Source organism: Bombus affinis, chromosome 5 (assembly GCF_024516045.1).
Source record: "Bombus affinis isolate iyBomAffi1 chromosome 5, iyBomAffi1.2, whole genome shotgun sequence".
Taxonomy (NCBI): Eukaryota; Metazoa; Arthropoda; class Insecta; order Hymenoptera; family Apidae; genus Bombus; species Bombus affinis.
This window is the reverse complement of record NC_066348.1, coordinates 10,455,527-10,472,025: the sequence shown is the minus strand read 5'-3', so window position 1 is coordinate 10,472,025 and position 16,499 is coordinate 10,455,527. Positions and strand designations below refer to the sequence as shown.

Genomic DNA, 16,499 nt, shown 5'->3' with positions numbered 1-16,499 from the left:
ATTAAAGTTTCATATCTACATAACCTTATTTCCTTGTTCGAAGTAACATTTCACAAAAGGCAAGTCCACATTCCTTACATTTGATTGGCTATTGCAGTTAACTGATTATTAAAGAAAAAGCGGTGCATTCTTTGATGACGTAATTTTTATTCTAAATATAAAACGAAGAATTAATATATAACCAGTAACACTGATGTGTGCATTTTCTATAAAGTTTCATTTCAAAAAGTATTAATAGTATTAATGATACACAACAATAATTTTTAGTTTAGAAAAATACTAGGTATTTTTTTAAAGTAATCTGTAACATATAACGTTCATATTTTTTTTAATTAAAAGAAAAAGGAAGTAACGACAATTAATAAATTAGCTCTCCTTTATCATTAAAGAATGCCAGGGTAAGCACAATTATTTCTCTTCCGAAACATAGTGTTATAGGATATCTTCCACCAGCAAAATTAATTTCCAGGTATATTATTTTAAATCCGTTATTATGAAATATTGTAAGACATTCGAAACATTAACTTGAATATAATATAAATATTAATACACTATGCAGCATTTATGCAATTTTATATTTATATATTGTAAAAGAAAAATTATCTTTTTTTAGCGATTATAGTAAAAATAAATTATTTTTACATATTATTCAATTTTGAAGATATCATATGAAATATTCATTACACTAGGCGCTATAAATCGATTTTTTAGTTTGTAAAAATGTCGTCAAAATAAATTTTTCAGTTTTTGCGTATTTTATGATTTTTTGCCACATATATACATATATATGTAACATGTCCACATTAATTATGTTTAATGTACATTAATTTTCTCATTTTTTAAATATTGTATATTTGCAATAAATTGGGAAAACTTAAATGTATTATATGAATTTAATCATTTTGAAACAAAGAAGGAGGAACAATCAAAAGAAGGAGAAGAAACTATAATATTAACTATTAAGTCCAATTTTAAAGCAGTTTTATATATATTAGAATAATGGTTGGTTAGTCCCATTAATAATATAAACTTTATATAAAAAGTGTTACAGGGATGTCTTTGGATAATATGTTCTGTTCTCGATGTAGAGAAGGTTTTGTGCCTCATGAAAAGATTGTTAATTCAAATGGAGAGCTATGGCATCCTCAATGCTTTGTGTAAGAATATTTTATTATCATTGGAAGTTATTATATTAAGTTTGTATTTATATACATTTATATTATGTTTTTATGTAATTTACATATTGTTTAAAATTTATATCAATTATAATAAAAGATATTTTATTAGATGCGCACAATGTTTCCGTCCATTCCCAGATGGAATATTCTATGAATTTGAAGGGTACAAATATTGTGAACACGATTTCCATGTCTTATTTGCACCTTGTTGTGAAAAATGCGGTAAGTTGTTTTAATTATTTATTACAATATGACAAATACTTAAATTTAAAAAAATAATATACTCATATAGAACTCATAAAAACACTTGTAAGGAAGAATATAATTATACTTTTTTATTTGTAGGAGAATTTGTTATTGGCCGTGTAATAAAAGCAATGAATGCTAATTGGCACCCAGGATGTTTCCGTTGTGAAGAATGCAATGGTGAATTAGCTGATGCAGGATTTATTAAATGTCAGGGTAGAGCTTTATGCCATACGTGTAACGCACGTGTCAAGGCTGGGGCACTTGGAAAATATATTTGTCATCAGTGCCAGTATGAATTTTGATTTTTAAAGTTATATATATATTATTTAGTTATTGTATATCATATATATAATATTATATAATTTTTAGTGGTGTAATTGATGACAAACCTCTCCGTTTTCGCGGAGAACTCTATCATCCATATCATTTTAATTGTACTGCTTGTGGTATAGAACTTAATTCAGATGCTAGAGAGGTTAATTCTAGACCAGGATATGCTGCCAATGAAATGGTATGTATCTATAACTGTGTTGTCTTTAATTATTAGTATTATCTTTTACTTAATATATTAGTACTTAGTATATTAATAATTCACATTTTGATTATTAACATTTTCAGAATGAGCTATACTGTTTGAGATGTCATGATAAAATGGGAATTCCAATTTGCGGTGCATGTCGACGTCCGATTGAGGAACGAGTAGTAACTGCTCTAGGTAAACATTGGCATGTTGAACATTTTGTTTGTGCAAAATGTGAAAAGCCATTTTTAGGTCATCGACATTATGAGAAAAAAGGTTTAGCTTATTGTGAAACACATTACCATCAACTTTTCGGTAATTTGTGTTTTGTATGTAATCAAGTAATTTCTGGCGATGGTTAGTATATTATTCTATAAATTTTATTTTAATTTAAGAAAAAAGTAAATATATAATATATTTTGAATTTTTCAGTTTTTACAGCTTTGAATAAAGCATGGTGCGTACATCATTTCGCCTGTGCATTTTGCGATCAAAAAATGAATCAAAAAACTAAATTTTTTGAATTTGATTTAAAACCCGCCTGTAAAAAATGTTACGATAAATTTCCACAAGAATTGAAAAAACGTATGCGCCGAATGTATGATTTAAATCCTAAAAGACTACCAGCTTAATCATATAAGCAACATATATCAGCTTATGGTTAATTGAATGTAAAATGAAATATCTCTTAATATTATCAATGAAAGTTTATGTTATTGTATTATAACGTCATACTTATGCCTTAATTGCTAACATTATTTTATGTTAAATCATTATATTTAAACTCTGCATTAATCATAATAATTATTTTAATATATCTATATAAATATGAAATATTTTTGTTATATGCATGAATTTTAAAGTGCCTCATTGTTATAAATGAATTAAATAACTGCATTTATATATAAAATTATATTTTATTGAGTATTAAAAAGATACTCAAACCATTATTAATAATACTCAAATTTTATAAAACAAATTGCATATAGAAAATTCGATGATATTGTATAAAAATTGAATGAAGAATAAATACTGAGTTATGATATTTGTGTTCGTTTATCTCAATAATTTAATCATGATATTAATGTAACATAATAGACATAACATATGAAATGGGGATAGATTAATTAATCGTCCTAAGTACGAGTGTCGATTATAATTGACCATCCCGAATACGTTCCCAGGGTCAAACGTCGACTGAATATCGGCTGAGGTCAATTTGACTGTCAATTGTCAACAATACGCTACGCTACACAATTGTCCTTGCCCGTAGCTCGCTGTCATCAAATGACAATATCTGGAGAACAAGCGCCGTATCGAAGACGTTAAATAAAAATAATAATCACGTTACAAGAAATATAATTTAATATATTAAAGTACGATTTATTATTAAATATTGTACACAAATTAAATACTTTTTTTTAATGTTTTATGTTTTTATACAATGTACAGATATAAAGAAAGAACATTTGAGAGAAAAATTAATTAAGTAATTGATATAATTATGTTTTTCTATATACGATAAAGTAACTATTAACATTGACGTTATACTATCAAAGACTTCTGACTTTCACCAATTAAATGAAATTTTTATGCTTTGCTTGATTTTTATCTATTTTTTATATATCTTGATATAATACCACAATTGGATATAATTATTGTTTTAAATGGTTTTCCTGTTTTTGTACCAAATTCTTCAATCTAAAAAATATCAGATGTATTAACATGTGGTCATGTTCAAAATCATTACTAAGTACTCTTGAATCAATTTTATTTTTCAGATCTGTTATATAAATAAATTTATAGAAAGTTCTTTCAGTACAGTAGTTAAACTTTTTATTTATTTCTTGGATTTATAGATCCATGTATACTAAAAATTTGCATGTTTAATGTTTCAAAATATTTTTCTGTGATTTTCTGCGGTATAGTTTTAATTAACTGTTATATAATTTTAATTTTCCTTATTTTATAAAAAGATGTATTAAATAAAAAGTATGAAAGAAGGTACAGTTGTTCTTTCCCAAATTTACATTAATTTATTAAAAGATAATTATATAAGTAACAAATATTCTTCATATATTTAGAAAAATTTAGGAATGAGGAAGATATCTTTATTTTAATGTAATTGAGATAAATTTACCTTATAAATGTTTGAAAGACCTGCAATCACTTTCCCAAAAACTACATTTTTCCCATCTACTGTTTCCAATTGTCTAAAAGTAAGATTAAATTTGGAATTGCATGTATTTTCAGTTTCGTTACACATGGACAAAATTCCGGGACCAGCATGACGTAAGTTGTAATTCTCATGCTCAAATGATTCACCATATATGGACTTTCCTCCACACCCGTTAAGTTTTGTAACGTCTCCACCTTGACACCAATAACCGGATACAATTCGATGAAACGGTGTGTTCCTATCAGAAAAAGCATTGTTTTCCTTTTAATTAAAGATGTAATTTTATCTCCCTTTAAAAAATATTATTCATTTGGAAAAGTAAACTTTTTTAGATATCTTTTCCGAATATCTCCTCCGCCCAAATAAATTTTCCTAAAGAAATCGACTTAAGGATTTATATATATATATATATATATATTTGTAATAATAATATCATAAAAGTAATATTTTGAATAAATGTGTTTTATCAAAATAATGTAAAATTTTGCAGGAGAAAAACACAGATCGTTTTCTTTTATCTTTTTTAATTTAAAGTTGTCAAAAATGTGTATTTTACTTTTATTTACTTGTACGATAAGCCATTATATCCACGACATAATTCCGCAAAATTTGTACATGTTCGAGGTACAATATCATCATAAAGTTCAAAATGAATGGATCCTAATTTCTGATCTCCTTGGATTTCAATTTCAAAAAAACATTTGGTTCGAATAGACGGATTTATATATTTTAGCAATGATAAATCTGTAATTATACAATGATCTTGTGGAGATTGCAATCCAATGGTATGTGTTGTAGGTTCTTTCTGATATCTATAGAATTTAATCATCAATATAATATAAACATTTATATTACGTGTAATGTGCATTAATAATATGATATAAAGCTTATTCTTTTATTTTATTATATTTCATTCTTGTGTTTTTATCTCTCAACTGCATTTTTAAAATTCTATTCTAACTTTCAAAATTCTATGCTCTGAAAATTTAAGATTAATACAAATTAAAGTTGAATTTCACAATTAACAATGGAATGGAAAGAATAAAGTGTTTTAAGATATAAATACATGTCATATTGATTTCATTAAAATTATAATAAGATAGAACCAGATATAAAAAAGCTAGTGTTCTTTTAATTAAAAATTTTAAAAAATAATGTAACTTAAATTTTGTCATAATTATAATTTAAGTAAAATTAATTTCGAAATTGTTTTGCATAAAACTTTGAAAACGAAAGTATATATCCATGAAATATTGAAGGAATAATTTACCTTTTATTGTGTTCCATTTTCATTTTTATTTCTTTCCAATCTTGTATAAACTCGGCAGTAGGATAATTAGTACTTGCTTTACGAATTTTTCGTAATAAATTTTTATTTTCTTTCATGACTTGTGTATTTTTTAGTGCCTGGTTATCAAGTTTTGATTTATATTTTATCTTTGGTAACCAGCAATCGATATTTGCCTATAATTTGGACACATCATGAATTTCAAATTAATTTAAACGCAGTTAATTTTATTGACAATAATACACAAACAAAAAGGATTAAAAGTTTAAAACCTATTTTTCATCGCTTCGTTTTTTATCATTATTGCAGTATTTTAAATAATACATTCAATACTTTAATATATATAAAATAATAATAATTATAATTTAATATATATTAAATAATAATATTATTATAATTTATTATTATTATTATTATTATATAATTTAATATATATTAAATAATAATAATAATAATAATAATATATATATGTATAAAACTTTATACAATACACGTTTGTAATTATTAAGATTAATTATATTACAATACTAAATGTAAACATAGTAAAAAATGATGTGGTAGTATTAAGTATAAGACATATCAATAGTAAAACATTGTAGTATAAGTATACAGAAAGATAGAAAATAATGAAGAATAAAAGATATTTATTACAGAAATAAAACTTTTTATACTTACCCTTAACCGAGTAATTATATTCATCCGCCTTAATAATTTTATATTTTGCTTGTCGATTTCTCTTATTCGATTTATGTCGCTTCTCATATTATGCGGTTTGTAATATGCGGACACTTCAAATCTTGGAGGCTTATTATCGACTTTAGCTACAGCTTGTGCGATCCTTCGTTTATATTTTTTATATGTTTTTTTATCCATAGCTTTTATTCTTTGGAATGGTTATTACTTTTTTAATATTATTTTGTTACAGATCATTTAATATACGAACATATTATTATTATATTTCAAATTAAAATTTGAATTTATAAGAATATAAGAATTATGATAACGGTTCAAGATATAAAATTATTACATCGCTATAATTATTATAAAATCTTTTTATAAGCATTATTCTATCATTAAATTTTACCGTATTTAATAAAGTAATATCAATGTGTAATGTTTTGTTTTTAAGTTAAAAATTTATAAATTGCAAAAGAGGTTACAATTTATAATAAAATTTAATTGATGTTTCAGATTATAATTTGACAATATTGCAAAATTAAACTCTTCTTATACTGCAAAATTATAATTTTTAATTTATATGTCATATTAAATGCTTGTTAATTTAATTTCCTGCTTTAAAGTTTTTTTTATTGTGTTAAATATATAATTAATGATTTCACCAACTATAAGAATTTAAAACTATTTTCTGGTGACTAGTGATTTATAACAATTGAATTATCGATATTATATAAGACAAAATTTGTATAGAAATCAAACCTTTTTGTAAATTTCGATAATTCAAATTTTCTATACTATTATAGACATAATTTATATATATTTGAATATATTTTTATATATATTTAATTTATATATTATTATAATATATATAATATTTATATATTATTTAAAAAATAACACAATATATTATATTGACAATAATACACAAACAAAAAGGATTAAAAGTTTAAAACCTATTTTACATAGGTTTATCGCTTCGTTTTTTATCATTATTGTAGTATTTTAAATATATTCAATACTTTAGTCACTATTTATCAAAATATTATAGAATTGTAAAATATTCATAAAAATATAAAAATTAATATTACTTAATAAATGTACCTACACAGTGGAAATTAGGATTTGCATAAAAAATGTTCTTATACTTCTTGCCTAAACATAATGCATACATTGGTATTGATACATATTTTCTTACTCATTTCCCGTTGAGTTCCTTTTACTAAATTGGGTACGGTACGTTAAGTGATAGATTAATAATGACCGATAAAAAGTAGTTGATAATTTGTTATGATATGAAATGATATTAAGATTATTTTAAGTAGATATCTACCAAATAGAAGTAAAAATGGCCAGTATTTCAAATTCTACAAAAGATGAACCTCAAACTAAGTCACAAGGTTAGATTTCTTGTTCATATACATACTTATATAAATTTCCATTTTTTATAAAATATTTGTTTCTTTTGCTTTTATAATTAGACCTAGTTTCCCTTATTTCACATAATTATATAGTATAATATATATGTTAATATAACATCCTATTTCATATAATTTTGTATATTCATTGTTTTCTATATATTTAAAGTAAAGTACATATGACAATTACTTTTAATATGATAGTGGCCACAAGATAACAATTTCTTAGTTTTATAGTAATATTATCATTATATAAGTAATAAGATATTTGTTTCTTTATTTTGCTTAATAATTATTATAGCAGAACATATGGAAAAGCAATTAATTGTGGGAAATAATATATAATATGAATAAAAATATTTGTTAGTATCATATTTGTTAACATTAAGATTTTTCATTTTTATGTTATATATTAATTTATTATTATTAATATTTAAGATGTATAAGTTACAGGGCAGATTAAACGTACGCAAGGTGATGGGATGGAAAATGCAACGGCTAAAAAAGTTGAAGTTAAACAGACAAAGTGCCCTCTTGGTGAAACATTAATTTATCATCCAACAAATTTGAAACAGTTAAGTTCAACCCCTCCAGTTGTGCCAAATGGTCCAATAGTAAATTTAATACCAAAGCATGTTACTAATATAAAACGCGACAAACAGATTTTAAGTTCATTAAAATTAAAGGAGCCAAAATTTGTTCCTTATGAACCTTATAAAGCTGCAGTCAATCCAATCGTTCCACATGAAAAAAAGTATAGAAGATTGCAAAGAAGTAATGTAAATGTAAATATGGTTGTCTCTCGAGTTGCTGCAATGAAACTTCATGAAACAAAGGTATCTAATGATTTAAAGACAGCAGATGAAGATAAGTCTGCAGAAAGTGATTGGTTGATAGAAAAAAAGGCATATGAAGCGGAAATACAAAAGCTTAAAGAAGAAAATAGTCAACTTGAAAATCAGTTGAAATTTCAAGCACAGGTACTAATGTTACTTATTACTAAAGTAATAATATTATGTCATACATTTCTCTTTTTTACAATAGGTCAATGGAGAATTAAAAAATTTATTAGTAGCTGCTGTTGGAGAAGATCTTGAAACAAAAGTTCATTTATTGACTGAAGATAAATTGCAACTTTCTCGAGCTCTTTTAAATTCTGCTCAAAATTTATCAACCCATCAAGAACAAACAGAGTGGTTAGCAGGTCAATGTGAAGTCTGGAGGAGTAAATTCTTAGCCAGTAGGTAAATGAAAATAATTCAATATAAATATTTATGGCTCATTTATAATAATACATAATATATATAATATGCATAACACTCAATAATTTTTGGTAGCTTAATGGTTGAAGAACTTGCAAAATGGAAAGCAGCTCTTTGCCAAAGAACCACAGATCTTCAAGAAGCAATAAAAAGACTTCTAGAGGATCGAAATCTTATAAGAGATATATCCCTTAAGACATACAGGTATGCTTCTTACATGTATTTACAAAAAATGTATTTTATTAATAAAAATATTTCTACAAAATACTTTAAGTAGCAGGAACATACGTATTTTAATACATATATATTATGTTCTTTTTATTTAAGGATACTTAGTATTTTGCGTGAAAATTTTGATCATGCTGGAAGGGTTTCTTGCAAAAAGCATGTATTACCAAGTACAAATATAATAGATTTAGTACAAGGCTGTTGTCAACTTGCAGAAATTCTAAAAGTTCAATTATTATGTGGTGTAGAAAACATTACTTTACAAAGAGAAATTAATATAACTGGCTTAGATATGAAAACACTTGCCGAAAAGACTGCAGAGCAAGTAAGTTTTCATTTCATATTTATTTTGTATTTATTTTACCTTGTTTCATGTATATTTATTTCTTTCATTTATATACAGCTTCTTATGAGTCCAAAGTTGCTCATGTCAGGAAGACAAGATGTAGCTTGTAGTGCAGTGATGGGAGCAGCTGTTGCAATTGGTGGCCAAATATTTCTTCCACGAAGTGATTCAAATATAACTTGTTGTCCTCATTGTAGTGGTGAAATTAAACAAATATAAAATTTTTTATTCATATATATTTCTATGTCATATATAGCGAAATAATGATTATATAACATTATATTATTTTAAATTCTTATATGCATTGTATTATTTTTGTATTATCATTGTATTGTATCAGTTTATCTATAATAATATTAAATGACAATAAAAAAATAATCACATATTGTCAATATATAATATTGTACGACTTTTTATATAAAAAACATTTTGTATATACAAAACATTCATAGAACGTTTGCATCTTTTAATATGAATTCTATGTGGAAAATAGAACACATTTCAGAGAATCTTAAGTATTACTTTAACTGTATGAAATTCTTTTATTCGCATTCAGAATATTCTGTATAGGTCCGTATATCGTAAAATTGTGACAATCTATCAAATTAACTTCTTTGTAATTTTTATATAACATAAATTTCCAGATTCAGGAGATTAATTATAATACCATGTAAAGAAATAATTTATCGATTTTTATCGAAATATTAAAATATGATAAATGAAAAACATTAAAATTTAATTAGCTTATTCGTGCGTTACCTTCAATTACGTGAAAATTATTGCTCAATTTATTAATATTATTAAAATGTGGTAGATGATAAACCTTAAAATATAATAAATGTAATTAATTAATCTAACAAACCAATATGCGCATTTCGTAACGCAAGATCCCGCGTTATTTAATAGACTGCGAAAATCCACGATTAGTCGACGCTTAGCGGTCGTAGGTGTAACATGTCAGTTCTTATCAACGCCGACTCTGGACGAGCGCGAACGGTTTGTAACGAAATAATTCCGCGGGTATTTTTATATATGTACCATCCATTGCTCATTAATTTTTCACAAGTCATTGTATCTTTAAAAAGTTCTAAAAAAATCAGCGTTATGAATAACCGCGATAAATTAAGAAAGTGCGCGCATATGATTAAACTCTTTAGTTTTCCCCTTTATCTTCCTCTTTGCATCTTTTTTGCTACATACATACATATATTAGAATTAAAGATTGATCCAAAAGATCGCTCTTTAATGTGTTTTCTTATTCGAAAGAATAATAACGAGTGGAAATCATGATACGTGATTCGATTTACAAATATATTTCTAACGGACTATTTTCAAATATTAGTGCAAATATTTGTTTAAGCAACACATGTTATATTTATATAAAGAAAGAACCGTTTATTCTTCGTGAGATATGTCTTCGATAAATGAATGCTGTACGATGTTAAAGAATTTTATACGTGTGATTATTATCAAATGATAATTATAAATCCTAAAATAAAGTAAAACTGAAAAATAAAATAAATATGAAAAATTGAAAAAGATAAATGCCTGAAAAATACAATCAAATTTTCTGTTTAAGTCTTTGAGAAGGAGAAGATACTGGACGAGTTATTTATGCGATCTATTTTCACGCAAGTTGTGTTACCTTAGTGGCCTAAAAATATCAGTGAAATTTGATTAGGCACAGCTTGATGCTGTATTACCTATTCGAATATATACGTACTTGCTTCGATATCAATTATCTGGAATTTTAAATGACTGCTTGCTGTTACTATTACAACGATATTATAAAAGCAATTGCTTTGTTAAATACTTAATAAGTATTATTGAAAATTATATTTTGTACACGAAAGTTTAATCTCTTTTCATAAATTATTTATTTTTTGCTATAAATATAATCTTTAATTTTACTATTATACGTAAATACCGTAATAATAAATATCAAATATACAGAGATAAAGATTTTCATAAATTGTAATTTATCTCTTTTTCTCTAAGCAACATTTGTTTTCATTTATATATTATATATTATATATATATATATATATGCAGGTTTGACTGAATTAATTACAGAAAAGTATAATATTTATCTATATTCCTTTCTAAGTCTACTATTGTTGAATATTTTGAATAATTTAAACAAGTAACGTTTGCCATAAGCAAAAATAACAATGTGAATGTGAAAAGTTATTACATAAAATCACAATCATCACATGTCACGGGTTACGCATTTGACACTGAATATAGTGAAAAAATTAAAAACCGGAAATAAAAAAAGAAAAGAATTTCATTACAAGTTATAGAACAAATTTTAATTTCACTGAATTAAAGGCTTAATAGCATATTCGCCATTGGTATCTTAAAATAAATTTAATCGAAAAACAAATATAAAAAAAATACAAATTATAACACTCTGTTTAAAATAATGAAGTAATATTAATTATTATCCGAATGAGCTTAATATAATTAATTCTCTCGTGATAAAATTAAAAATTTAATTATACACGTATGTTGTAAAAAGTAAAATTAATACTAATTTTCTTGAAATTTCATCAGAAGGCTTGAAGGGACATTACTTTTCAATTTATGTTGATATTTCGTGATGGACAATAGACCAGTTAATTTATTTCTACAAAAAATTGAAGAAAACGCAAGAAAAGTATTTTCGTCCTTGCCTGAAGATAATGGTGGCAATCGCTCACGCCAAAGAAATTGTACTCTGGTTAAAATTAAAGAAGAAGAAACTGGTGATGAAATTCAGGTAAAATACATGTTACTTTTGTGAGTTTATAAGTTTTTCTTCCATTTTGTTCACTATAATTTCGCTATAATTTACTTCTCGAATTTAAATTAATAATATTTGATTTTTGTGAAATTGTACAAAACCATTTCATTGTAAAGCTTAACAAATTCTGTGAGAATAATTACTATTTTTCATACTTCATGAGAAAAGGAAATGAGAACAAATGTTAGTTATTACGTACTTGCAATACAACACTAAATTTTGTATGATATTACGCAAATACCAATAATATAAAATTCAAGTGTAAATATAAAAATTTGAACACTTCGAAAATATAAAAATATGTTTTTAATACAAAATTATATGTTGAATTTATAATAAAGTAACCGTGTTTATTCTTAGAATTATCTCATTGTAAGCATTAAGGCAACGTTAGTTGATCTTATTGCAAAAGTTCGTACATATACAAGTAACTTGAGAGCAATATAATCTATACACTATTAAAATGTAACACAATCCATTGATCCGTATTCCATTATAATTAACGCGAATATTGAATTTCGTTCATTATAATTTCTTTGCGTCAAAACTAATATACCTTTCCACTAGTTTATTTTAACACTGGAATAATTATTAATAGTAACAATCTTTATTAATATATTTTGTTTTTAACATCAAGCAGGATAATTATTAACAATAATTTATTAAATTACATAATTGCTTATACTTTGTTATATTTTTTCGTTATTCTGTTTTGTTTTTTATATTATTATTTATCATCACAAAATATTTGATGCATAAGTTTTAACTTCGTATCAACTGCATCTAATATTGCTCAAGTATATACACGTGTTTATTGTACAAACGTTTTAGTTGTATAGATACATAGATAACTTTATTTTCCTATCTTTCAGCCTTGAAAAAGGGGTTAGCACGTGGTAGTGCCTACAAAATCAATATATATGTATATATATATATATATATAAACAATACTTTAAAGACAATTACAATACTTATATTTTAATTGTAGGTATATTTCATTTAATAATTTAATACATTAGTAAAACTCTGTGTAAGAATTAAAACGCGGATAATTTTACTAAAAAAATAGGACGTTTTTATACTTCATAATTTAGTTTCAGAAATGTATAATTAAATTTTATTTTACAAAATTTTCTATATAATGTTAATGAATGTTCGAGTTTCATATTACTCTTTTCCGCTTAACTTAATAATACATGCACATCGACATTATGGATTTATTAATTTGTATTAAATATTAAACCAGATTTCCTGCCTTTTCGTTAAAATAAAAGAATTATTTTTTTAATAAATATAACGTATACAATTAAATAGGTAAATAACAAAATACAGAAAAATAATTTCACTAGAAGAGAACAAACAATTCTAATATGACTTCGAATAGGACACAGGAATAACCATAGAGATATGTATAAAAATAGAGCACGCGATTTATATGTCACCGTGTATCATGCCGTGCGATATGGGAATAGAAAGAAAACGCAACGTAGAGGCCCTGTTTGTCCTTATGTAATCCAATATGCACACTGACACCGTTCGTTGACATCGATGTTACATATTTACTGTAAGAATGTGTATGTGTCATTAGACAAGGACATAAGAAACCTCAATGCAGCGTTCTCTTTTTATTCTTATATCGCTTTTTTAGCTCACTCACGCTCTATCTTTATATTTCAACGAGAATAACATCATTATACTTGACTTAATGGAACAAAAAAATCCGCAAATTCCCCAACAGGTGAAACCATATACTACACATCACCTACAATCGAACATATAATTATCCACTACAGGAGATATAGAAATCAAAGAAGAATACTAGGAGATAACATAAACATGAAAGAAATGCTAACTATCCCTAACAATACAAAGAAGACAATAGAATTCGTCAAACAACAAATCTAATAAACGAAATCTAAAATATCAAAGTTATCGCTAATAACCACGAGCTGTTAGTGCGACATTAAAACCTGCACCAGTCTGCACTTAAAAAGATTACATTACAACACATTAAATACAATTAGATTAGATTAGAATTGATTATATACTGCTTAATACATAATATATAGGATATTTAACATAATATAGACGCGTTATATTTTTAAGACAATTAGAGATAAGAAAAAGGTATGATACTTCTGAAAAAGTCACAATATAAATTAATAGAAAGTATTTTTGTATTTAAACAATGATGAAATATCACTCATATTTTATACATTATTACAGGAATATGCAGCAACTGCAATGAGTGAATTATTAGGATGGTATGGCTATGATAAAGTGGATAGTGGCTATACAAAAAGTTTAAACCTGGATCATTTTACATCTATATCTGATGCAAAAAATCAAGCACTTCAAACTGATCAAGATATTGTTTCAAACAAACTAAGATTAAAATCGCCAGTAGTGAATACATCTGATTCAATTTTTGAAGTTTCCAATGTACCACTGTCTTATTCTAATAACAACTTAATGTCTGTGAATAGACAATTAATTTCATCCCCCTTATCATTAAAACCAGTATCTTTTGGTACTACATCTAAATTTCCATATGAAAGTTATTCAAGTTCTATTTACCCAGGTAAAGTATAAAATATGTATTATGTACATAATATAAATTACATATGAATTCGTTATAATTTTTAGTATTTTTATAGATAATGTATCTTGTTCTTGGTGTGGTAAAATCGTTCAAATATTTGAATTAGAAAGATCCAATTCCTTTTCTTATAATATGATGGATGCTTTAGGATACTTTTGTAGTGAAAATTGTTTTGCAGCTAGTAGAAGAGCAATTTTTAAACAAGCAAAAACATGTGACTGGTGCAGACATATACGAAATCCAATTAGTTACGTTGATCTTCAAGTATGTAAATTGAAAGTAGAATACTAAATAATTAAAAGTAACTTATCTTCACCATTTTATTTTTAATTAAAAATGCTATACTGTACTATAATATAATTTGATGTATTAGAGAATTACTAATCTTTTTCCTTTTTTCAGGATGGTAAAAGTCAGCTTCAATTTTGTAGCAATAAATGTTTGAATCAGTACAAAATGAATATTTTTTGCCATGAAACACAAACTCATTTAATGCTTCAAGGTTTAAATAATGTTCCTTTTCATGATACAGAGAAGAGTGGTTTAATAACACCAGAACTATGGTTTCGAAGTTGTCAATCACCATTAAATAGTCCTGCAGAGAATACATATTTAGTTGATACACATTTGACTCATAGTTTATCATCACCGCTTTGTGAGAACAGATCAATAGAAACAGAAGAAATTGATAATGAAAAATCAGTAGACCCACATAAAAAATGGCCCGGTAAAATCAATTCAGTGTGCACGAAGAAATGTACAAAATCCAATAATTGCAATAAACATAAAAAGAATTTTTATACAGAAATTAATGAACATGATAAAGAACAATCTTTAGTAAATGAGAAAAGCAAATGTTGCCATTCCATGATTAATCAAACAAATTGTAAAGAAAATTATTTAAGAAAAAATGATTTGAATTGTAAGGACTTCAAACAGGAATATGTGATGGATACCATGAATAATTCACATAGCCCTAAAGATAGCAACACATATTTAGAAAGGAACATACATGTAAAAAACATCAGAAATTTACAAGAAAAAGGATATGACACTCCAACAGAAAATATATTACAATCATCATCTTGGTTTTCAAACTCAACTTCACCTACAATGCATCATGAAATTCCATCTTTGTCTAAATCTTGCATAAATGAACCTAACCAAATAAGATATCAGAATCAGACCAATGTATTTTCAAGAAGTTCATCAGTTAAACAATCCAATCCAACTGAATTATTTCATTCATTACCTCCTACAACACTTCTGCCCCCTGTTACAGTTCTTGTACCATATCCTCTACCTATACCTATACCAATTCCTATACCTATTCCAGTTCCTATATCAACAGCAATTTTTAATAAATTAGTGACTGATAAAGAAGATTCCATAAATATGAAAGATTCAAATTGTAAAAATGTGGAATGTAAAAATTCAATAGAAAATAAATATTCCGTTTTTGATAAGCCACAGATTAAAACAACGAACTTATCAACAGCAGAAGACTCACAGCAAGTAAAATTAGATAAGTTTTCTTTTTCATCATCATCTCTGAAAACTAATACTGAAATCAATGATACTTCACACCAGTTACAACAGAATAAAAAACTTTTAAGAAAAAGAAAACGCTCGAATAAAATCATTAATCATGAACATGAAAAAATTCAGTTAAAAAAAAGGAATAACTTTATAGCAACTTAAAAGACAATTTATAAAAAGATATTTTTTAATAAAATGTATATATTATACAGAATATTTTTTATTTATAA

At 25.3% G+C, this 16,499-nt stretch overlaps 4 protein-coding genes and 1 long non-coding RNA gene across 20 annotated transcripts; 3 read left to right on the top strand and 2 right to left on the bottom strand.

Moving 5' to 3' along the window:
• The first annotated feature begins 108 nt into the window (after window positions 1-108).
• Window positions 109-2,992, top strand: LOC126916807 (LIM and senescent cell antigen-like-containing domain protein 1). Of its 2 annotated transcripts, none has more exons than XM_050722989.1 (7): window positions 109-398; window positions 1,044-1,157; window positions 1,288-1,400; window positions 1,524-1,716; window positions 1,797-1,938; window positions 2,046-2,304; window positions 2,380-2,992. In XM_050722989.1, exons 1-7 carry the CDS (start codon window positions 391-393, stop codon window positions 2,577-2,579), a joined length of 1,029 nt encoding a protein of 342 aa, XP_050578946.1. In that variant the 5' UTR covers window positions 109-390; the 3' UTR covers window positions 2,580-2,992. The 2 variants fall into 2 exon arrangements, with proteins under 2 accessions (XP_050578946.1, XP_050578947.1); XM_050722990.1 differs by having other exon boundaries at window positions 109-469.
• LOC126916808 (uncharacterized) lies at window positions 2,985-7,337 on the bottom strand. Of its 3 annotated transcripts, none has more exons than XM_050722993.1 (5): window positions 7,198-7,337; window positions 6,090-6,297; window positions 5,397-5,590; window positions 4,088-4,364; window positions 2,985-3,244 (listed from the first exon to the last, which is right to left on the bottom strand). In XM_050722993.1, the coding sequence occupies exons 1-5, from the start codon at window positions 7,218-7,220 to the stop codon at window positions 3,197-3,199; spliced, it is 750 nt and encodes a 249-aa protein (XP_050578950.1). In that variant the 5' UTR covers window positions 7,221-7,337; the 3' UTR covers window positions 2,985-3,196. The 3 variants fall into 3 exon arrangements, with proteins under 3 accessions (XP_050578950.1, XP_050578948.1, XP_050578949.1); XM_050722991.1 differs by lacking the exon at window positions 2,985-3,244 and adding an exon at window positions 3,307-3,648; XM_050722992.1 differs by lacking the exons at window positions 2,985-3,244; window positions 7,198-7,337 and adding an exon at window positions 3,307-3,648 and having other exon boundaries at window positions 6,090-6,735.
• LOC126916805 (golgin-45) lies at window positions 7,120-9,742 on the top strand. 9 transcript variants are annotated; one of them, XM_050722982.1, is made up of 7 exons: window positions 7,120-7,320; window positions 7,415-7,489; window positions 7,955-8,487; window positions 8,552-8,751; window positions 8,845-8,973; window positions 9,097-9,322; window positions 9,401-9,742. In XM_050722982.1, the coding sequence occupies exons 2-7, from the start codon at window positions 7,438-7,440 to the stop codon at window positions 9,560-9,562; spliced, it is 1,302 nt and encodes a 433-aa protein (XP_050578939.1). In that variant the 5' UTR covers window positions 7,120-7,320; window positions 7,415-7,437; the 3' UTR covers window positions 9,563-9,742. The 9 variants fall into 9 exon arrangements, with proteins under 9 accessions (XP_050578939.1, XP_050578938.1, XP_050578942.1 ...); XM_050722981.1 differs by having other exon boundaries at window positions 7,120-7,325; XM_050722985.1 differs by having other exon boundaries at window positions 7,121-7,320; window positions 7,961-8,487.
• Window positions 8,990-9,506, bottom strand: LOC126916810 (uncharacterized). Its single transcript, XR_007710738.1, has 2 exons — window positions 9,362-9,506; window positions 8,990-9,217 (listed from the first exon to the last, which is right to left on the bottom strand). It is a non-coding gene; the product is annotated as an uncharacterized LOC126916810 (long non-coding RNA).
• Window positions 9,743-10,268: 526 nt separating the features above from the next.
• On the top strand, window positions 10,269-16,483 carry LOC126916803 (uncharacterized). 5 transcript variants are annotated; one of them, XM_050722975.1, is made up of 5 exons: window positions 10,269-10,339; window positions 11,900-12,104; window positions 14,355-14,709; window positions 14,786-14,994; window positions 15,133-16,483. In XM_050722975.1, exons 2-5 carry the CDS (start codon window positions 11,946-11,948, stop codon window positions 16,429-16,431), a joined length of 2,022 nt encoding a protein of 673 aa, XP_050578932.1. In that variant the 5' UTR covers window positions 10,269-10,339; window positions 11,900-11,945; the 3' UTR covers window positions 16,432-16,483. The 5 variants fall into 5 exon arrangements, with proteins under 5 accessions (XP_050578932.1, XP_050578933.1, XP_050578936.1 ...); XM_050722979.1 differs by lacking the exon at window positions 10,269-10,339 and adding an exon at window positions 13,001-13,112 and having other exon boundaries at window positions 11,956-12,104; XM_050722978.1 differs by lacking the exon at window positions 10,269-10,339 and adding an exon at window positions 13,001-13,112 and having other exon boundaries at window positions 11,956-12,104; window positions 13,867-14,709.
• Window positions 16,484-16,499: the final 16 nt, after the last annotated feature.